We start from the raw sequence: 21,067 nt of genomic DNA on the forward strand, positions 1-21,067 counted from the left end.
GAAGGAGATCAGCCCTGGGATTTCTTTGGAAGGAATGATGCTAAAGCTGAAACTCCAGTTCTTTGGCCACCTCATGAGAAGAGTTGACTCATTGGAAAAGACTCTGATTCTGGGAGGGATTGGGGGCAGGAGGAGAAGGGGACGACAGAGGATGAGATGTCTGGATGGCATCACTGACTCGATGGACATGAGTTTGAGTGAACTCCAGGAGTTGGTGATGGACAGGGAGGCCTGGAGTGCTGCAATTCATGGGGTCACAAAGAGTCAGACACGACTGATCGACTGAACTGAACTGAACTGAACTGAAATAGTTTTATTTCTCCCACTATCAGTTTTGTTTTGATTTACAGCCAGGGGTGGAATCAATGGAAGCAATCCCTGAAAACAGGCTTCAATTGTGCCAACCTAACTTGGGTAACAGTGACCCTCAGAGTATATTAGGGTGAATCTACCTTGGGGTTCCTTCTAGAGCAGCAAGTTCCATTTAACCAGCTAGAAATTCCCAGAAAGCTAAGTCCCACCTGGATGGCAGAAGACAAGCAGGCAGGAAAGGGAGAAGAGAAAGAAGGACAGAGAGGGGGCACATGTCCCAGCACATACCATGGGCAGGCCCCATGTGGGCCCATTCAGTGACATCTCATGTCCTCCTCAGCCGCATGACATACTAGCTTTGGTGCAGTGGTTAAAGTGTGAGCTCCAGAGCCAGGCCCTCTATGGGCAAATCCAGGCTCTGTGATCCTGAAAAATGCTGCTGCTGCTACTGCTGCTAAGTCATTTCGGTCATGTACGACTCTGTGTGACCCCATAGACGTCAGCCCACCAGGCTCTCCCGCCCCTGGGATTCTCCAGGCAAGAACACTGGAGTGGGTTGCCATTTCCTTCTCCAATGCATGAAAGTGGAAAGTGAAAGTGAAGTCGCTCAGTCGTGTCTGACTCTTAGCGACCCCATGGACTGCAGCCTACCAGGCTCTTCCGTCCATGGTGTTTTCCATGCAAGAGTACTGGAGTGGGATGCCATTGCCTTCTCTGGAACAATGCTAACTTGTCCTTAAGCCAGGTTCCTCATCTGTCAAATGAGGATCATAATTCTACACATCAGATGGGGCTATTGTGAGAATTTAAATGAACGTAAGAGTGCTTACACATGTTAAGCACTCAGTCAATTTAGCTGCTGTTGTTTTCTTCACCTGAAAACTGAAGTTCAAAGAAGTTAAGGAACTTGATCAAAGTTCCAGAACTAATTAGTGGGGAAGCCAGGCTTTGAACACAGCTCTGTTTGGTCTATGATCTTTGCTCTGCATCATGCAGTTGCCTGGCTCTGCTAAGGCTTACAACGTCTCTGTAAAACTTAGGTCTTCCATTGGGTGTGCCTCTTTCATGTTCTAGTCTTTTCCTTTGTCACTTCCTCTTCCTGCCTCTCTCACCTTCATCTCTTTTAACTTCTAAACATTCATTTCTTCCCCTTCTCTTCTGACCAGTGATAGTATTCACCCTTGCAGTGAGGACCTAACAGTAAGAAATGTGTACAGAAGACATTCTGAAAGTGCTCTCTATCCTTCAGGATTACAGGGACCCAGGAATCAAGCTCAGAACTTTTTTTTCTGCTAGTCCATATGTAAAAAGGAAAAAAGCACAGGCAACAGAAAGGAAGGGGGCCTGGCATTTACTGACCACCTTCTGCTGCTGCTGCTGCTGCTAAGTCACTTCAGTCATGTCCAACTCTGTGTGACCCCATAGACGGCAGCCCACCAGGCTCCCCCGTCCCTGGGATTCTCCAGGCAAGAACACTGGAGTGGGTTGCCATTTCCTTCTCCAGTGCATAAAAGTGAAAAGTGAAAGTGAAGTCGCTCAGTCGTGTCCGACTACCATGTGCCAAATAATCTTTGGATACTATATATCCATGCTCTCACTTAATCCTCACACAATGCAGAGGGAGCATATGAGTAGACCTGTTTTGCAGCTGAGGACAAGGAGGCTGACAAAAGTCAAATGATTTACAAAAACTGCAGAGATGGTAATGGCAAAGCTGAGAGCTGGGCCCAAGTTTTGCTGTCTCCAAAGACCCTGCTCATCTGTTAGCATTCACCGTGTTGAGCAAAGATCTGAACACGCCACAAACTAGATGATCCAGACATTGACCACATAATCAGGATTTGGAAACTATGGTGTGCTCAGTGTCTAGGCCAGATGACACGTTCCATGGTGCTACATGTCTTCAGTTAATTACATATAGGTGAGAAATTTCAAGGGAACACTCACCTCTCATTGCCACTCATTGCCTCTACAACCTACCAGATTATTACAGAGCTAAGAATCAAATTCAAGAGTCATAGTTTCTTCAAAAGATAAATTGCAAGTGAAGCTGAAATTTTAACGGTGCCAACCTGTAGTGTAAGCCTCTATGGGAGAGAAATCATTAGTCAAATCTGTATGGGTTTCAAAGTGTAAAAATTCATGACTAGAAATGTCAAACTACTGCTATGTAAAGCAATATAAGGGCTAACATTATAGAGAATCTTTGACATTCAACTGTCAAAATCACTTGGGAGTCCTAACCTCAGTGTTATCAAAAAGTCAGATAAAAGTATCATAGGCAGGTGAGAAAAGGAAAGACAAAGGCCATATGTCCCAAGTGACACACACAAAAAGGATGAATACAAATGATAAAAAGTATGAATATTGAGCAATTGAAGTCATTTCTCCTGAGACGAATGTACTATCCATGTGAAGGAAAAAAACTGGGTTAAAGAGGAAGGAATCACCAATATAAAAAAGGAAGATATCCTAAATTAAGCAGAAGATCAGCCTAACTGCCCTCAAAGGGTTCTTTCAACTCTGGTGGTGGCAGTTTAGTCATTAAGTCACGTCTGACTCTTGTGACCGCATGGACTGTAGCCTGCCAGGCTCCTCTGTCCATGGGATTCTTCGGGCAAGAATACTGGAATGGGCTGCCATTTCCTTCTCCAGGGGATCTTTCCCACCCAGGAATCAAACCCGGGTCTCCGGCATTGCAGGCAGATTCTTTACTGACTGAGTTACAAGGGAATCCCAAGATTTGAGGATTCAATGAAACAGGACGTGTGGTAAGTAAATCAGGGCTAAGCCATGTGCTGCTTCTGAGATTAGCATTCATCTTGGAAGCCAAGGCAAGTGCAATGGTGTGGATGAGAGAAACTGAATTGCAAGTAGACAGCAATCCCTCCACCGAGGTTTTAGCACGCACCACTCCAGTACTTTTGCCTGGAAAATCCCATGGACGGAGGAGCCTGGTAGGCTGCAATCCATGGGGTCGATAGAGTCGGACATGACTGAGCGACTTCACTTTCACTTTTCACTTTCATGCATTGGAGAAGGAAATGGCAACCCACTCCAGTGTTCTTGCCTGGAGAATCCCAGGGACGGGGGAGCCTGGTGGGCTGCCGTCTATGGGGTCACACAGAGTTGGACACGACTGAAGCGACTTAGCAGCAACAGGGGTAGAGTAGAAAGATCTCTAAGAACAGTAAAAATAGAGAATTTAACACAAAGTGAATATGAAAAAGGAGTACCTTGAGAGATTTCAGGTAGTGGACTAAATTGAACCCATGAGAATATTTTGGTCCAAGCCATGCTCCAAGCAGGGAAAGACAGAGCTAAGTAAGTCATCCACCACCTTGGTTCCTCAATGTCCACTCTTTGGACTGTGATACACTTCTCTAAAATCTAGTTTCAAATAACTCAAATAGATTCACAGATTCACAAACACCTACATGATTAAACAAGTTTCTCAGTGGTAGACTCTTGCCTTCATACGTTACCACCTGCTATGTCTCCATGGGAAGCCCTACACACTCCCCCACCCTTCCTCCTCTTTGATGATTTCAACACTTTGTTCACTCTCTCTTTTCACTCCTTTCTGTCACTATTTTTGGTGGCTTATCATCCTCAGGGGTTGCTTCTTCCCAATGGCTGATGCTGTAAGTCCCTCTACCTGCTCACTTCAAATGATCTGATTCTCTCACCTCATGTCTTTGCCTCACACTTCACTGAGCAAAAGGAAGTGATCAGACAGGGATTCCCTAATATGTCCACCATGAAAACTTTCAAACTTCCCCATCAGTTCCCTAACACATCACTTCTACTGACTTTACTGTGAATGAAGCATTCCCTACTTCCATCATAGGCCAACCCCTTGAGTTTTAGGTCCCATCCTCTTGCTTCATCAAGTATATCTCTCCCACTATTATCCTATTTCCTGTATCATTAATCTCTCTTTTTCTGCTGGGTCCTAAAATCACCTTGTAAATATACTGTATTATCTCTGATCCTAAAAAAAATTAAGGAATTTCTTAATGCTACATCCTACTCCAGCTACTGCCCAACATCTCTGCTCCCCTTCACAGAACTTCTTGAAGAGTTGTGAATCGTCACTGTCTTTATTTCCTCACCTCACATTCACTCTCATTCAATGCCCCACAACTCTACTTATGCTGTTCCTGGTCAGAAATTGATGCTGCTTTGTCAAATCTGATGATTACTTCTCTATTCTCACTTCAGTGGATTTACTGGGAACATCTGACATAGCTGAATACTCCACCATCTATTTTTTTCTTTTTAAGAAAGATAATCTTTCAACATCCAGATCACAAGTGAAGAGCCTATTTCTTAACAGAAGCAAGGATGTTTCCTCTATCCTAAAATCAATGGAGGCATCATGTTAGAGTCCTGATGGGGAAAAAAAGTGAGTTGCAAAAGATTATATACTGCATATAATTTTGATCAAGCTTAAAACAAGTGACACTAATCACTGTTTAGAAGTATATACATTTCTGAAAACTATGAGAAAAGTGTGATGATGACATAAACACACAATCCAGGGTAGTGGCTACCTGTGGGGAAGTGTGACAGGGTAAGAATACATCAGTAATTTTACAGCATTTAACTTGAATGATGAGTTTGTAAGTGTTCATTTTGTTGTTATGTTTTCTAATGAGAAAGTAGCTTAAACTAGGATAGCCAGAGTAGCAGTGGAAGCAATGAATAGATTTTGAATATGTTTAGGAGACTCAATGCTGGTGTAAGGGAATGGGAGAAAAGGAGAATTTAAGGATAATTTCTCCATTTTTTGACTTGAATAACTAGGAAGATGGTAGAGTCATTAACCACGAAAGGAAGACTGAAACAGAGGCATTCTGAAAGCATTTTGCATTGGAGAAAAAACAATTTTTTTGGCTATGTGAGGTTTAGTGTATCTGTTGATATCTAAGTGAAGATGTAGAATAGGTGATTGGAGTACAAATCTGAAGTTCTGGAGAGACTCCAGAACAGAAACTATATTCTTTCTTTCTCTTTACCTACCTATCTAGTTTTAGAGCCATGAGATTGAATGAGGTCAGCTGGGAAAAGAAAGAGACCCAATACAAAGCCCTGTATATTGAGATTAAGAAGAGAAAGATGGCCAGCATAAAAGACTAGGAAGAATGGGCCAACAGGGTAGAAGAAAAACCAACAGGGTAGAAGAGATTTCACAGAACTCAAGAGAAGCAAGTACTTCTAGGAGGTAATAGCTCTTCCCTTCTACTGCAGTACCTTGGAGACCGCATACTCCAGATGGTAGAAGGCCATAAGATTCCCTTTGGGCTTTGCAGCTTATTCTTGGTGCCATCTCTTCCAGGAATTTTCCCTGATGTTCCAAGATAGACTGTAAGTCCCTGAATCTGAGGATCTGACTGGTTATCATTGCATCTGAGTACCTGGCATAGTTCCTGGCATATATACATTCCTTACAGGCCATCCAGAGAAGTGTTTTTTACTCCCCACTGGCTTCTTTTGGAGGGTTTCATGAAAAGCATTTCTTCCCATTGGAGTGATTACCATCTTGTCAAACAATTAAGCTTAGGCATTTACTTCTTCCAGGGTAGGTGTTGAGCTTAGGAGAGGCCACAAGAAGAAGAAAAGAGGGTAGGGACACTCATTGGATCTCAAACGTAACATTTTCCCTCTAATGAAAATTTTTGTCGCTAAGCCCCTTTAGTAGGTAAATAACCATTCATTCTCATTTCCTCAAGTCTTAGGCAAAAAGATACAAGCATGATATTTTCAAGTTTAGCTAATTTAGGAATCAGCAAACTATGGCCCATGGGCCAAATCTGACTGGTTCCCTATTCTGTGTTTCAATATAGCCAGTGAACTAATGATAATAGCTTTCACATTTTTAGATGGTTGACAACCAATCAAAAGAAGAATCCTTTTTAGTGACATAAAAATTTTATAAAATTCAAGTTTCAGTGTGCAAAAGTAAAATTTTGGATACAGTTTTGTCTATGTATTTCTAGACTGTCAATGGCTGCTTGCATGTGATAACAGCAAATTTTAATAGTTGTGACAAAGATCATAGGTCTGCAAAGCTGAAAATATTTATTATTTTCAGCTTTGGACCTTTATAGAAAATATTTGCTAACTCTTAAGCTAGACTTAACATCTTGCTTACTAACAGATGGTAAAATAACCTCTAGTATTTAATTGTTCACACCTAACCTATCCTATGGAGAAGGCAATGGCAACCCACTCCAGTATTCTTGCCTGGAGAATCCCAGGGACGGAGGAGCCTGGTGGGCTGCCATCTATGGAGCCACACAGAGTCGGACATGACTGAAGCGACTTAGCAGCAGCAGCAGCAGCAACCTATCCTAGCAATTGTTTAAAATCACAAGTGAATGAACGATTGTCTAGCTTCTCAATGGGAAGATGGGTGGCTGCAGCTATGTTTTTTCCTCTCTTTGGGGATCTCTCACCAATTACCTATGCCATCACCATGATGGAGGAGGACTCCTCCTCTGGCACTAGTATGAGCATTTAAAACTTCCTTTATTAACTGTCCACGGTCAAGTTTACCAAGACCAAACATACAAATAACACTGAAAAATGATGAAGAATTAATAGGCAGAAAGACTTAATTGTTAATATAGCTCTAAGGAATGGTTCATTCACCTTTATTTTGGAGTCTCCTCCTGGGTGCTCAAAATGATGAGGAAGCACTGTACCCCAGTACTTGGGCATTTTCTCAGGCATGTGAAGACACTATGCAACCCAAACTCAAGACTGTTTTCCCACTAGAAGCAAAATATGACTGCTCGTTTCCCAGTCAGGCCCACATTTGACGTATACTGATTGATGGACTGTCTTCCTAAGCATAGGAATGTGATCTGTTTCCTTCCACCCCTTACTTAGTGGTCATTTTTAAAGTGTTCTTCATGGAGGACTGTGACAAGAGTTTAATTTAATGACAAGGGAAGGGGCATATGGAGTGAATAATGCCTTCATTCACTGCTGACATGCTATAAATAACTGCACCCAAACCACTAAGAGATAACATATTGTGCTGTTTTGAGTAGCCAAGACTGCAAAGAAAGAGCTCTATCATAATAACATTGCTCAGTTTTAGACAGTAATTAAAAAAAAAAAAAGCTTACTAGTATTTTTTTTTAAATGCCAAGTTACATTTGCATACACATCCCAAGGGTTAAAAGGAAGAAGTGTCAAAAAAATTTCACACCTTTTAGGTTTACATCAGTTAGTGTTTCATACAGAAACTGATGACAGAAACAGTGGTAAGAGGTGAAAACCATGAAGCTTAGAGTAAGAGAAAAGAGATCTTACAATAACCCACAGAAAGATCAAACACAGAAAAGGGAGATTCAGATAGAGAGGAAGTCAGCAGAGCTTGGTCAACGTGGCGTATTTCAGAGTATGGGTTTCTCTCTTTGTGAATGCTTGCAACTACTCTGAATAAGCCAGCTTCCTTGGTTCAATTCATAACCATCCACAAGTTCATAAACACAACAAGTTGCTGCATTCGTTGTTATGGTAGTGGTTCATTTTATAGGATATGAGAAAATTACCATTCTGCCTTGATGGGTTTTTAATTCAACAGATAAACACTTGAAAAAATAAAAATAAAAATCTTTCATACATATCTAAACAGGTCATTATCAAGTGTGAGTAAAAATGACAAGAATTTATGAGCCCAGAGTTTCCCTATTTTTATATTTTAGCTTAATGTGATACAACTTAACTTCTCAGACAAATTATGAAGTTGTATATTGTATCACTAACTGAGTGCTTTCAAAAACTAATACTCAAACGGCTATTTCTTATGTCTCCAAAGATTTAGAAGAGGCATAAAGTTCATATAAACATTTTTGGTTTAATAAAATATTTGATTTTACTTCAATAAAACTGTCTTCCCAATAATTACCAAAAACAAAAAGCTCATCAGACTGAAAAATATATTTGACCTCCTCTTCATAGCTATGGGCTATCTATGGTACTCCTGTGAGCAGTGAGTATCAAAGTTTGAAGAAGTGCAGGGCTGTAATATTTGGAAAAGAGAGGATTGTTGAATGTTAAACTTTATTTTAAAATGTTATGTCTCCAGAGATTACCTTTTCCCAAGCTTTTAGTATGGCTTATAAAGGCCATATTAATTTTCATAGAACCCAAAAGGCAAGATGCATCAAGGTTTAATGATAAAGGAATGAAATTAATTACTAGTCATAGCTTTGTGGAATAAGAAAGAGTGAGATAGTAAGTGAAATAGAAGTAAGAGATAAAATCAAACAGAGGCATAAAGCTTGTAACCAATGTGATAATATATGAAAAACAGGAGTAGGACTTAACTAATGTCAAAAATTTCCAAGCAATATAAACATATCTCCCTGGACAGCTTCAATACTTAAGCTGATGTGAAAATGAGCTTGTTAATCAATGCACTATGTTTTGATTTAGTATCAGTATTTTAGAGTCTATTCTAAGGAAATTATTACATCTTCCTCTCTCTCTTATCTTTCATCCTGTCTATCCACCACTCCTTCCCCCGCCTCCCCCCGCTCCCCGCCTCTTTTAGACACATACCTTCTTCTGGTGTTTGTGTTCGCAAAGATTCACTCCAATCACTCCAACTACCTTTATAAAGATGTAGCTTAGAGGAAATCTGAAATTCATATTCTGTAAAGGGTTTCAGATCCAGCAAGTCATGTCTTCCTTTGGCATTTGTGACATTAACCTTGAAACCAACAAGATTTTTTAAAGTGCCTGTTAATACTAAATTAATTAAAATAAAGGTAAGAAAACCAAACTAGATAACCCTTTTTACTTTTCAAATCTGTCATTCAATGAGAAGAAATATAATGACTGGGTTACTGAATACATGTGATGTTAATCTGAAACAATAGTGTCTCATTAGAAACACAAAGACAAAAAAATTTGTGGATCTAACAACCCATCTATAGAGATTCCAAAGGGGATCCAGAAACCAGCTATAAAACAAGTAAAGACTGAAAACTACTCGTTTTCAAAAAGGCCTTGAAAAAGTTTGTTTCTAACTAGATATTATTTTTTATTTGGCCACAATGAGAATGCAATGAATGTTTTAACACAGACATAAAACTGGCTCCAAACAGAAGAATTTAATTATATAAGAAAATTATTAAATGGCATGCTGCAGTCCTTGGGGTCACAAAGAGTCGGACACGACTTCATGACTGAACAACAACAACAATATATAAACACTTAATTATTATACCTTTCTATATCTGGAACTAGGGCTTCCTGGTGGCTCAGATGGTGAAAAATCCACCTGAGTTTGGTCCCTTGGTCAGAAAGATCCCCTGGAGAAGGGAATGGCAACCCACTCCAGTATTACTGCCTGGAGAATTCCACGGACCAAGGAGCCTGGTGGGCTACACTCCACAGGGTCACAAAGAGTCAGACATAAATCTAAGCGACTAATATTTGAATAGGGTAAAAGTCACTCAGTCGTGTCCGATTCTTTGTGACCCCATGGAATAGTCCATGGAATTCTCCTATGTGGAACTGATCCTTTGTTATTATTATAGGCACTATATTTTACCAAAATACTGGAAAGAATCATAATCCTACATTTTTATTGTAAAAATTTAATGTTCAATATTACATCAAAGTGTAAAGTTTTATCTTTGGAATATTCAATTTAGATAAGCCTCTGAACATTCCCTAATATTTATTTTTCCAATAGGTTAAAAATTACTAAAACGTGAGACTTCCCTGGTGGTGTAATGGCTAAGACTGTGCTCCCAATGCAGGGGGCCTGAGTTCCATCCCTGGTCAGGGAACTAGATCCCGCATGCAGAAACTAAAACCCAGTGCAGCCAACTAAATATATAAATAATTTAAAAGAAATTACTAAAAAGTAATAATGGAAGTAATAATGGGGTAGGGAGTAGAACAACAAGGAAAAATGAATCATTTACTAGAAATAAATCATAGAAAATTAGTGTGGGTTTACAGAAGCTTATGGCTTAAAAAATTTCAGCATCGGTGATCAAATTTTAGGATATTTGTTTTCATTTTTTTCTTTTTTTTGACACATGGTTTATGGGATTTTAGTTTCCCCACCAGGAATCAAACCTGGACCCTTGGCAGTGAGTGTATGGAGTCCTAACCACTGGACTGCCAGGGAATTCCCTAAGATACTTCTCAATAAACAGAAGTGTAAATGATTGACTGATATGTCTCACATGTATATGTGTACTTTTGGGCTAAACATTCTTAAACTCTGTATTTTGCTGTTATGAAAAAAGACATCTGGGCGGTGCTACTAAGAATTTCTCCCTGGTTTCCCCTTCACTCTAGAGACCATTACCATATTCCAGGATCTGCTGTTAATGGGCCGATATCTGAGTCGATTGAGTAGCACCAGTCCCTCATCTCTCCACAGAAGGGTACACCTGTCCACGGAAGCATTTACAAATTTGATTCTGATGTCCCACGGAGGAAGAGGCCTCACTGGTAACCAGGACAAACAAAAAAGTGTGATTCAGGCTCCACAGCTGGAAATTGCCTTATAATTACATGAGCTATAAAGAGTTGAACAAGTCTCATTTCTAAAATGCACAGCCGCCAACTTGGTGAAACAAACGAGAGGAGTCCCTGGCTTTTAGAAGGAAGAAAAAATTGGATTGACTTCTAAATTATTAAAGTAATTCCCTTTAATCTACCCTCATTTTTAAACAGATAAACTACCATAAACATCACTGATAATTTGGATTTCACTTAATTTAATGATTTAAAGAAAACCAATGTGCCAAACCCAAGAGTTTCAACGGCTGAGAAGGTAGAGGTGTGGCTAGTGGCGATTACATCAGAAGGAGAAAAAATCTTGGTAGGAAAAGCCATAGGAAAGAGACTCGGCAACAGAGGAATAGAAGAGGGAAAGAAGGTGACTAGAGATGAATGGTCAATGTAAAGAGAAGGAAGGCAAAATAGGCAAAAGTGTGATAGCAAAATGTAGAGTAGATGCTAACGTACATCATTTACTACACTGTACAGTGTGTATATGTGCAATGAGATGCCTTGGGAAGAGAGAAAAGAGACACGTGTTGTGAGGCCAGAACTTCAGGCAGGTCAGAAGCTCAGTGTTACCTGGGAATGCCTGGAATTGGCCTCTGACTCAACTGGGCCAATTACATCTGCTCAGAAATGTGCTGGGACTGGCTAACTCCAGCTCCCAAGCTGATGAGAGGGGTGAAGTAAGTGTTCTCTGAGGAAGATGCATTTGGTACATTGATACACTTTATTTATAGTTTGCACCTGGCTGCTTCAGCCCTGCAGGCCCACACGCAGCCTTATCTTAGAACAATGGAGTAGCTGTGACCCTGAAAAGACACCTCCACCATGAAGGGCTTACACTGAGCTTCTTGAACAACCTCACATGACCCTCTCCACGCTCAGAAAGGATCACTGGCAGCCTATGCCTTCATGGGATCTGAAACCAGTGGGCTCTTATTTCTCCAACACAGACAATAATGTCGCATATTCCATTTTGTACAACCATGTCTCTCGTTTGAGACCTACATCCTTTTGCTTACATCAAAGACACATCTATCCTTTGTCAATGCCTACTGGCCACTCTCCACGAACCACTCTCCCTTTTGAAACCATCACACAAGTGATTCTAAAAATAATGTTCACAGGCTAAGATCGACACCTAAAAAAGTGAAATTATACATACCTATGTCCAGCAATGTGAATGAGAATGGAAATGAAGAAGCACTCCCAAGACTATTGATAGCAGTAACCTTGACTGTGTAACTAGATTCAAGTGATTCAGGGGTTAGGTTGATTCCAAGGTCCAAATGATCACAATAGTGATCATTACATTGCTTTTGCCAAGTTAAATTTTTTGGTCCATTTAACCTGTAAATGAAAGATGCTTGTGTTTAGCAAGACAATTTATGTACTATTGCCTCTTTTTAGCACAAAGAAACAAAATGTTCAAGTATCTAAAATTCTTGACATGTTTTATTAGGGGTTATACTATGGGAATATTGTATTCTGCAGTCATAGGACCACAGTTCACCCCTCTTTTTTTTTTTTTTTGATAGAACTGAAATGCTTGACATTCATATGGATGAGTAATGATCTCTACACTGCGTGCATGCGTGCCCAGTCGCTTCAGTCATCTCCGACTTTTCGTGACTCCATGGACTGCAGCCTGCCAGGCTCCTCTGTCCATGAGATTTTCCCAGCAAGAATACTAGAGTGGGTTGCCATTTCCTCCTCCAGGGGATCTTCCTGACCCAGGTATCAAACCTGCCTCTCCTGCATTGCAGGTGAATTTTTTTTTTTTTAATAATTTTATTTATTTTTGTTTGTGCTGGGTCCTTGTGGCTGCATGCAGACTTTCTCTAGTTACAGTGAGCGAGGGCTACTCTTTGTTGCAGTATGCAGGCTTCTCATTGCAGTGGCTTCTCTTGTTCCAGAGCACAGGCTCTAGGGTGTGCGGCTTCCATAGCTGTGGCATGTGGCCTCAGTAGTTGCAGCTCATGGGCTCTAGAGCACAAACTCAATAGTTGTGGCACATGGGCTTAGTTGCTCTGAGACATGTGGGATCTTCCTGGACCAGGGATCGAAACTGTGTCTCCGGCACTGGTAGGCAGATTCTGTATCCACTGAATCATCAGGAAAGCCTTGAATCCCTAAATCGTGGCCGACCTGTTCACTCCTTAGGACAGAGTCAATCATCCAGAGGATCTATGGCCACCTTGGCATTTACTTCACAGAAGTGCCAGATCCAAGTACAGATCAGAATCCTAGGCCCCACTTCCTTTCCCCTATCTCCTTCTCACTTAGTCACAGCCCCACAGCTAGATCTCTGGATGGGATTACAGAATTAATTCCAAGGGAAAGAATTTCCCAGACTCTCTCTTTTTGTAAACGCTCAGGTCAGATTGTTGCTGTTGTTCAGTCACTAAGTCATGTCCAACTCTTTGTGACCCCGATGGACTGAAGCATGCCAGGCTTTCCTGTCCTTTACTATCTCCCAGAGTATGCTCAAACTCATGTCAATTGAGTCAGTGATACCATCCAACCATATGATCCTCTGTTGCCCCCTTCTCCTTCTGTCTCAATCTTTCCCAACATCAGGGTATTTTCTAGAGAGTTGGCTCTTCGCATCGGGTGGCCAAAGTATTGGAGTTTCAGCTTAAGCATCAGTCCTTCCAATGAATATTCAGGACTGATTTCCTTTAGGATTGACTGGCTTGATCTCCTTGCTGTCCAAGGGACTCTCAAGAGTCTTCTCCAGCACCGCAATTCAAAAGCATCAAGTCTTTAGTGCTCCACCTTCTTTATGGTCCAACTCTCACATCTTTACATGACTACTGGAAAAACCATAGCTTTGACAATGTGGACCTTTGTTGGCAAAGTAATGTCTCTGCTTTTTCATACACTGTATAGGTTGGTCATAGCTTTTCTTCCAAGGAGCAAGTGTCTTTTAAAAGGTGCTTTAAAAAGAAAATCCTCCAGGGCTAATGGAAAGCTACCACAAAAAAGAGTCTATTTATAAACCATGACCTAAGATTCCGCAACTGCAAAAGAGAGAAGTTTAACCCTAGAGAGAAGCCAGTTTAACCCTATACAGCAGGGCAGAGTATCCATAACGTGGGCCTTGGATGCCCTGAAGAGATCTGAGTCAGTCCTCAGGCCTAAGACATAAGTTCTCACACTTTTAGATGAATGAACCAGTTTTACCTGATGAACACTAGAATTTTTTTTTAAGTATCTAAGTATCTGGAGGTGTTTACTGCTTCTCCTCTCAGTAAAATTATCACTGTTAGATACTTCTAGATGTCATATAAGAGAAGACCTATCAAAAAGCTGCAAATACAGTCTTACTCACTGTAAAGTGTATGCAGTGTACAGGTGGGTGTCTCGCCCTCTGTGCCAGGTGCAGGTCACAGTTCCACGTTCTCCCTTCTGTACACAAGATAAGTTTCGAGGCTGTTCTGGAACAACTTTTTAAAAAAAGAATAGAACTACCTATTTTAATCAGCACACATGTGATATTTCAATTACATTATTGTTATTTGCCAACAAGATAACAATACTTCCCCTATGTCTCCCATACCCAGATGAGCTGGGAGCTATTTCAAATCCCATCACATTCAAATGTGCCTCCTAGGCATGAATTTGTTCTAATAACAATTGTAATAATAATGGATATGGATCAAACACTTACTCTTACTATATGCCAAGTCTACACTAAGTATTTTATGAGTGGTTTTCTCAATTGGACATTATAGCAGCTACATCAAGTACATACTATTATTATCTTCATTTTATCAAAGAGGACACTGAAAGATGAAGTATCTTGCCCAACATTACAAAACTATGAAGTGATGGAATCAGGGCTCCAGCCCAGGAGTGGCTGACTTGAGTTCAAGCCTTTCACCATCATATTCTACTATTTTCCCTGACAAGTGAACATTCAGTGCTAGTTCCAATACCCTGGGTGATGATGAGTTTACGTTTTTAGAATGAAGCTCATTCAAATACTAGAAACTTATAAAAATTAGGGTCTTTCTTTCTCCATTGACTTGAAATTTATTGCCAAGGCACATCTATCCATTGGCCCTAGTCATGTCTTCCTGGGATGTACCACCTAAATCTAATTTCTGTAGCATCACCTGAAGCACTTAATGAATATTTATAAATTAATTCTTTATGTACACAGACATTGAAAACCTTCCATGGACCAGGCAGCATTAGGTGTGGAAATGCAGAAGTGTACAAGGTAGGCATGGCCCTTTCTATCATAAGGTGTGTATTTTTAAATGAAGCCACTTCATAGTCAAAGACAGAACTTTAATCCCCACTGCTACTCTTACTCACAGCAGTACATGGTATCATCAATTTCTGTTTGTCTAGGGTGGGAGCTTCTGCATTAAATCAGGTCACATCTTGACATTTCTCACTGCCAGCTATAGGCCAAGCTGGTGATTGCTGGTCCACCTGCTTTCCAGCTTCCAAAACTGTGTTGCTGTGTCTCCCCTCTCATTCTTTTTGTCCTTTAGGGTTTGTGCCTCTAGAAAACTTTCTTTACTGCATCTTGGCTTTATTTCAGGGGGAATGAAAGTAAATACATGTGTACAAACCACCATCATTTCTCAGTGCTTCATAGGGTCTTCTGATGACCAAATGAGATAGAGATAATATACCTGACACTTTTGCATAATGAAAAAGTTAGTCTCACTTTCACCTTTACTCCTAAAAGTTTGCAGCACCTCTCATTTTAAAGACCATAGCTTTTACTCAAAATCAAATCAACTTATTAAATGTGAGTTCCCTGGACCATGAAATCAAGGTGTCTACTTCAGGCTGGGACATGGTTTGAGCAGAGACTGTCTGTCCCAGGATAAACCAGACCTAATTCTCTTCAATATAAATGTATAATAGCTGAAGCTAAGAAAACGTCAGAAATCAAAGCCTCTGAAGTGAAAATTGTTTACCATGTAATTATTATTTGTATTATGTAAATATTATTTGCATTGTTATGTGTATTCTTATTATTTTTTAAAGCCCTACTTACTATATGAAATAAAGTCTTAAAAAATAGCGTTCAGAAGTATCAACAGCTAAGCATATATTGAAAACAACTAAGTATCATCTACTGTCTTTCATTTATTTCCTAGGTTGTCCAAATAAGTTGTGGCCCAATCCTCTGAGGTTAAGTAGAGCCCTGGTTGTTTAGTTACTGAACAATCTGGATGAGCTCTGAGCAGCAAAGCAGCACAAGCCCAGAACGGGGCCAGAAAGAAGAGGCTTCAAGGCCATCTACCCATTCCCAATCCTGAAGAACCAGTCACTTTTATGACATGTCTACTTGGGGTATGCAATGTTACTCTGGACTACCACTTATCACAAAAGAGAAAATGGGCTGCTCAGTCCATCACCAGATAGAATTAAACTCACTGCACCAGGTGAAACCAACATTCATTGTGTCTTTTCTTGGAATGACTAGTCATACTCAGAAAAAGGTGTTGCTTCCAGTCAATTCTTTACCTCAAAAGTGCTAAACTTGTTCAAAGAGCAGCCATTTAATGGTGTGGTTATCACCTGAGCACGCTGCACAAGCAACATTCCAGCATCGCTGCCCAACTGAGCTACACCGGGGCAGATGTGCCTTACGATCTCCATAGATCTCCTGATGCTCTCAGTTGCCACAGGTGCATGCACAACCTCTGGATGAGTGGGGCTGTGGCACTTTCATGCATCTGAGCAAGGATAGGAAATGGAATGGAATGCCTTAAGGACATCTGCAAAGATACTGACTTCCAAGGCCATTGTTGGCTCCCTAAAAAACCCACCTGCAGCACTGTGAACAGTTGGACCTGACACCACGGGGCTGAGAATATCTGATACTAATATAGTATGTTGGTCTACAAGACAGTGAATTACCTGGATAAAATATTCAGGTGTTTGGAAGATAAGGGAGGTGAGGACAAATGGTGTTTTTAAGAAAAAATTTCATTTTGCCTATAACCAATACTTTATTTCTTCTCAAGCAAAACATGCTCAGCCATTCAGCATTCTACATACATGAAGAAAAGAGTAAGACCAAAGGAACTGCAAACCTAGTGCTCATCACTTAAGTGCCTCCTATGTACCTGGTTGGCTTCCCTGGCGGCTCAGATGGTAAAGCGTTTGCCTACAATGTGGGAGACCCAGGTTTGATCCCTGGGTTGGGAAGATCCCCTGGAGAAGGAAACGGCAACCCACTCCAGTATTCTTGCCTGGAAAATCCCATGGACGAAGGAGCCTGGTTGGCTACTGTCCATGGGGTTGCAAAGAGTCGGACACGACTGAGCAACTTCACTATCACTATCACTATGTACCTGGTCGGAGAAGGCAATGGCACCCCACTCCAGTACTCTTGCCTGGAAAATCCCATGGACAGAGGAGCCTGGTAGGCTGAAGTCCATGGGGTCGCTAAAAGTCGGACACAACTGAGCAACTTCACTTTCATGTGTTGGAGAAGGAAATGGCAACCCACTCCAGTGTTCTTGCCTGGAGAATCCCAGGGATGGGGGAGCCTCATGGGCTGCCGTCTATGGGGTTGCGCAGAGTCGGACACGACTGAAGTGACTTAGCAGCAGCAGCATGTACCTGGTGCTAGGTTAAGCACTTTGCATCCAAGGTGTCATCTAATCACCACAACCATCTTAGGAGGTAGGTGTTAGTATCTTCATCACACAGATGGAGAAACTGAGGCTGAGAGAACTGAAACTGTCTGAGTCCACTGCTAGTGGCTGGGTTGGGATTCAAAGCCCATGCTCCTTTTACTACATCACAGGCTGTCAGGACTGAGTGTACATAACCCATCAGAGCTGTGAACAGGAGTCCCTGTGCTGGAAGAGGGGTATGAGACCTAGTTTATGCCTCCACACCCCGAATGATTTGCTTAGATACGCTTGGTGTTCTGCTCAATTCTTGTGGTGGCCCTCTAAGAATTACTGCCTGGCACCAACCATGTCCTTATAGATCAGGGATCCTCAGTCTCCAGGATCTAATGCCTGATGCTCGGAGGTAGAGCTGATGTAATAATGATAGAAATAAAGTGCGTAGTAAATGCAATGTTTTTGAATCATCCTGAAACCAGCCCCCTACCATGGTCGTGGAAAAACTGTCCTCTGTGAAACTGGCCCCTGGCATCAAAAAGGTTGGGAGCTGCTGTTACAGGTCACAAAGAGGCTCCTATCTTTCCTGATAAGTCGCACTGAGCTCTGTACCACTCTCGTTATGACAGGGACCCTGTCCGTGCATCTTAGTCAGCCAGCCTGCAGCAGCAATTCTTCCAACTTTCCACACATCTCTCACCTGCCAGTTTGGAGCTTCCCGGGAACCAGAGAGGCACAGCGTGCCCTGGGATGGCTCAGGGCCTTTGCGTGTTCACTGGCTTGCAAGGCTGGGCCTTCACGGCTGCAGACTGCAAGCTGCAGGAAGGTGTGCTGCTGGCTCACCCTGTGCACTGTGGCTCAGGTTGCAGACGCCAACTCTGACATCTTAGTTCTTACCCCTGGCGGCGGCGTGGAGAGACCCATAGTGCAAGCTAGCAGTGCGGGGAAGTTGGTGCTCTGTGGGTGAACTTTGACCTAAACCAGACAGTTCTCTCTTTCACCTGTCACTCTATTGCCATATGTTCTTTCTGGGGATGTCCCTAGTTACCAAGCAACCAGCTGTATCTTCTGGTGATGCCGTGGCCAGGTCAGTAACTTAACCACCTCATGTCTGCTCCACTTTTTCCCTGGTTCACTCCCTTACTCTTGCTTCCCTGGAACCAGACAACTCCTCTCCCATTCTGAAGCCTTAGCACATCAGTTTTGTCTCAGGCAGCTTTCTAGAAAACCCAGGGAAAGATACTAAGTATGATGATCGTTCTCTCTTAATGTCTGCTCAGTATGATAATCAGTGGTCAGGAGTGAAGTGGATGGAAGAACTATTTTTTTTTTACATTAAGTCAGAGAGGGGAGAAGTGTTCAGCCTTGTGTATCAGCCTGGACTGCACAAGTCGAGAGACATCTCTTCTTTTTAGGAGGCTGTGGCTTTGAAAAAACTCTTGTAAGTCAAGAAGGCATGTAGATTCAGATGCAGAAAGCCTTTTTCCTGATTTTGGAGTCCAAGGGCAACAGGTAAATGGTCTTAATGGCCAAAAAGAGGAGAGAAAGGGGTGGGGGGAGGGGAAGGATAGAAAGGAGAGGGGAGAAGAGGAAAGGTGAAGAGAAGAGAAGAGAGGAAAGGAGAGATTTACTAAATGAGATCCCAGTTCTGTTGATTTCTGGACTTAACACATTGAGGTGCTCATGTTACTAGGAAGATTAAATATATCCTTAAAGTGGGAGAAGAAAGAACACTGTCCTCTATTTGGATTTCTGCTTAATACATGCCAAATACCAGAAGATCACCAGTCTTCGGGAACTCAGGATGGACTACTCACCCCCGACGGAGATCTCTGCCCCACATATTCGAATCTCGTCACTGCTGCTGCAGGCCAGCTTGCAGACAAACAGGGTTGTGCCCAGGGGAAGACCTTTGACTTGAGAACTGAGGGAGTGACCATGCTGAACATAAATTCTTCTGTCGAACTTGTAGAGGATTAACTTGTTGAAACTGGAGGATGGCAAGCAGCCTTGTTTGGGCTTCAAAGAGCAGGAAATGTTGACAGCTGATCCTAATGAAATGACATGGGACGGCTGCACAGTCACATCCCCTCTCTTGCACACATCTGCAGCAAGATACAAACGCAAAAGATGAGTCGGCACATAAGAAACCTATATCAGTTGGAAGGTCTGTGTAAATTTCCCAAAGCTGGATAAAACAAACCCTATCAAATCATGGAAATACACATAAGCTACGTTGCTCTGGCTCTATTGATGAAGCACAGTGAGGACAGAAGGCAACTATATTAAAGTCTAACTGTATCTGAATTAAAGTATACATTCTTTTCAAAACAGTAATACTATAACCAGAACTATAAATAGGAAAGTGGTGAGAAAATAGGGTTGGAAGGACATTCAGGAACACAGTTCTAGGAAAAACCAATCTCTCTTATATGCAAATTATTCACCAAACTACAAAAAAGTACTTCCCAGAATAAATCACATTTGTTTCCCTGCCCTTTTATGACTTATAACACTTACTTCAATACTCATACCAAAATGATTAAAAAGCTATCACAAATGCTTAAAAGGCTACTACAAATGTTAAAGGGCACATTTGGGAATAATCCCCTCTCTTGCTATATTAGGGGTATAAAGTATGTGTAATCCATAGCATTATTTTATAATAAACAGAAAATATTTAGGGGCTCTGGTATGTTTGTAGTGGGAATCAGGGATGGAAATTAGGTCTTACTATGGTATTCCTCCAAGATGTAAGACCCTAGGTAGGATGAACCACTCCCAATACAGCTAATACTAAAGTACACAAAAGTATTTTTCTTTTAAAAAGAGTTCTCCATATTATTTTCCTTATGCCAGATCCCACAATAAACTCTTAAAGAGAGATCATTCTTACTCTCCAGGTGGTTCTGTATATGTAAATACAACAGCTAATTGCGAATTAGCAGTTTTGGTAGTATTCAGTAACTGCTGATGAAAAAAAAACCCTTATAGATCCACCCTGAATTTTTAGATATGATATAAAGTCTCCACTGAAAGTCTTTTTTTGTTAATTGTAAAATTGCTTGGATCAACTACCATAAACAAATTGGTAAAAAGTTACTTAAGTCAAATAAAGGAAATATTAAATATTTATTTTAAATGAAAAGTTTCCATTTTTATTTTCAGAAATAAATCTCTTTTCTCTCTCTTACTTTTATGTTTGTTTTTTGTTTCTTTGATCCTAATGGGTTAGAAAGTAAAAAATAAGATGCCAATAAAAAAAGCAAAGAAAATGACAGCCATTATTTTCTTTTTTAGCAGAGCTGAATCCATCCATGAATACTCTTTGTTAAAATTCATTCATGATTTTTAAAACATCCATTCATGATTCCTAGCCTGGTTACCTAGTCACTTTCTTAAGAGGAAAAGATATCACTGGAGTTTCAATCATTAATATAATGAAATAAAATACATATTAGTAACATACTTAGAACCAAACTTATCCACTTAAACTTGACCGATTGCTTTAAAAAGACCAACTATCAGAACATTTACCGCAAATGCATATTTCATCTGTAACTGATAATTTAAATCAAAAACTCCTCTGAAGA

The 21,067-nt window shown here is 41.0% G+C and overlaps 1 protein-coding gene across 1 annotated transcript in view; it reads right to left on the bottom strand.

The window, feature by feature from the left end:
• Positions 1–21,067, bottom strand: part of IL12RB2 (interleukin 12 receptor subunit beta 2) — an 86,467-nt gene that overhangs the window by 52,857 nt on the left and 12,543 nt on the right. Inside the window, exons 3-7 of the mRNA XM_070367871.1 lie at positions 19,292–19,579; positions 14,198–14,312; positions 12,029–12,213; positions 10,661–10,803; positions 8,893–9,043 (exon numbers count right to left, since the gene is read on the bottom strand). Coding sequence (XP_070223972.1) covers positions 8,893–9,043; positions 10,661–10,803; positions 12,029–12,213; positions 14,198–14,312; positions 19,292–19,579 — 882 coding nt within the window. The remainder of the gene's footprint in view (positions 1–8,892; positions 9,044–10,660; positions 10,804–12,028; positions 12,214–14,197; positions 14,313–19,291; positions 19,580–21,067) is intronic.

This window comes from Bos mutus, chromosome 3, assembly GCF_027580195.1.
Source record: "Bos mutus isolate GX-2022 chromosome 3, NWIPB_WYAK_1.1, whole genome shotgun sequence".
NCBI lineage: Eukaryota > Metazoa > Chordata > Mammalia > Artiodactyla > Bovidae > Bos > Bos mutus.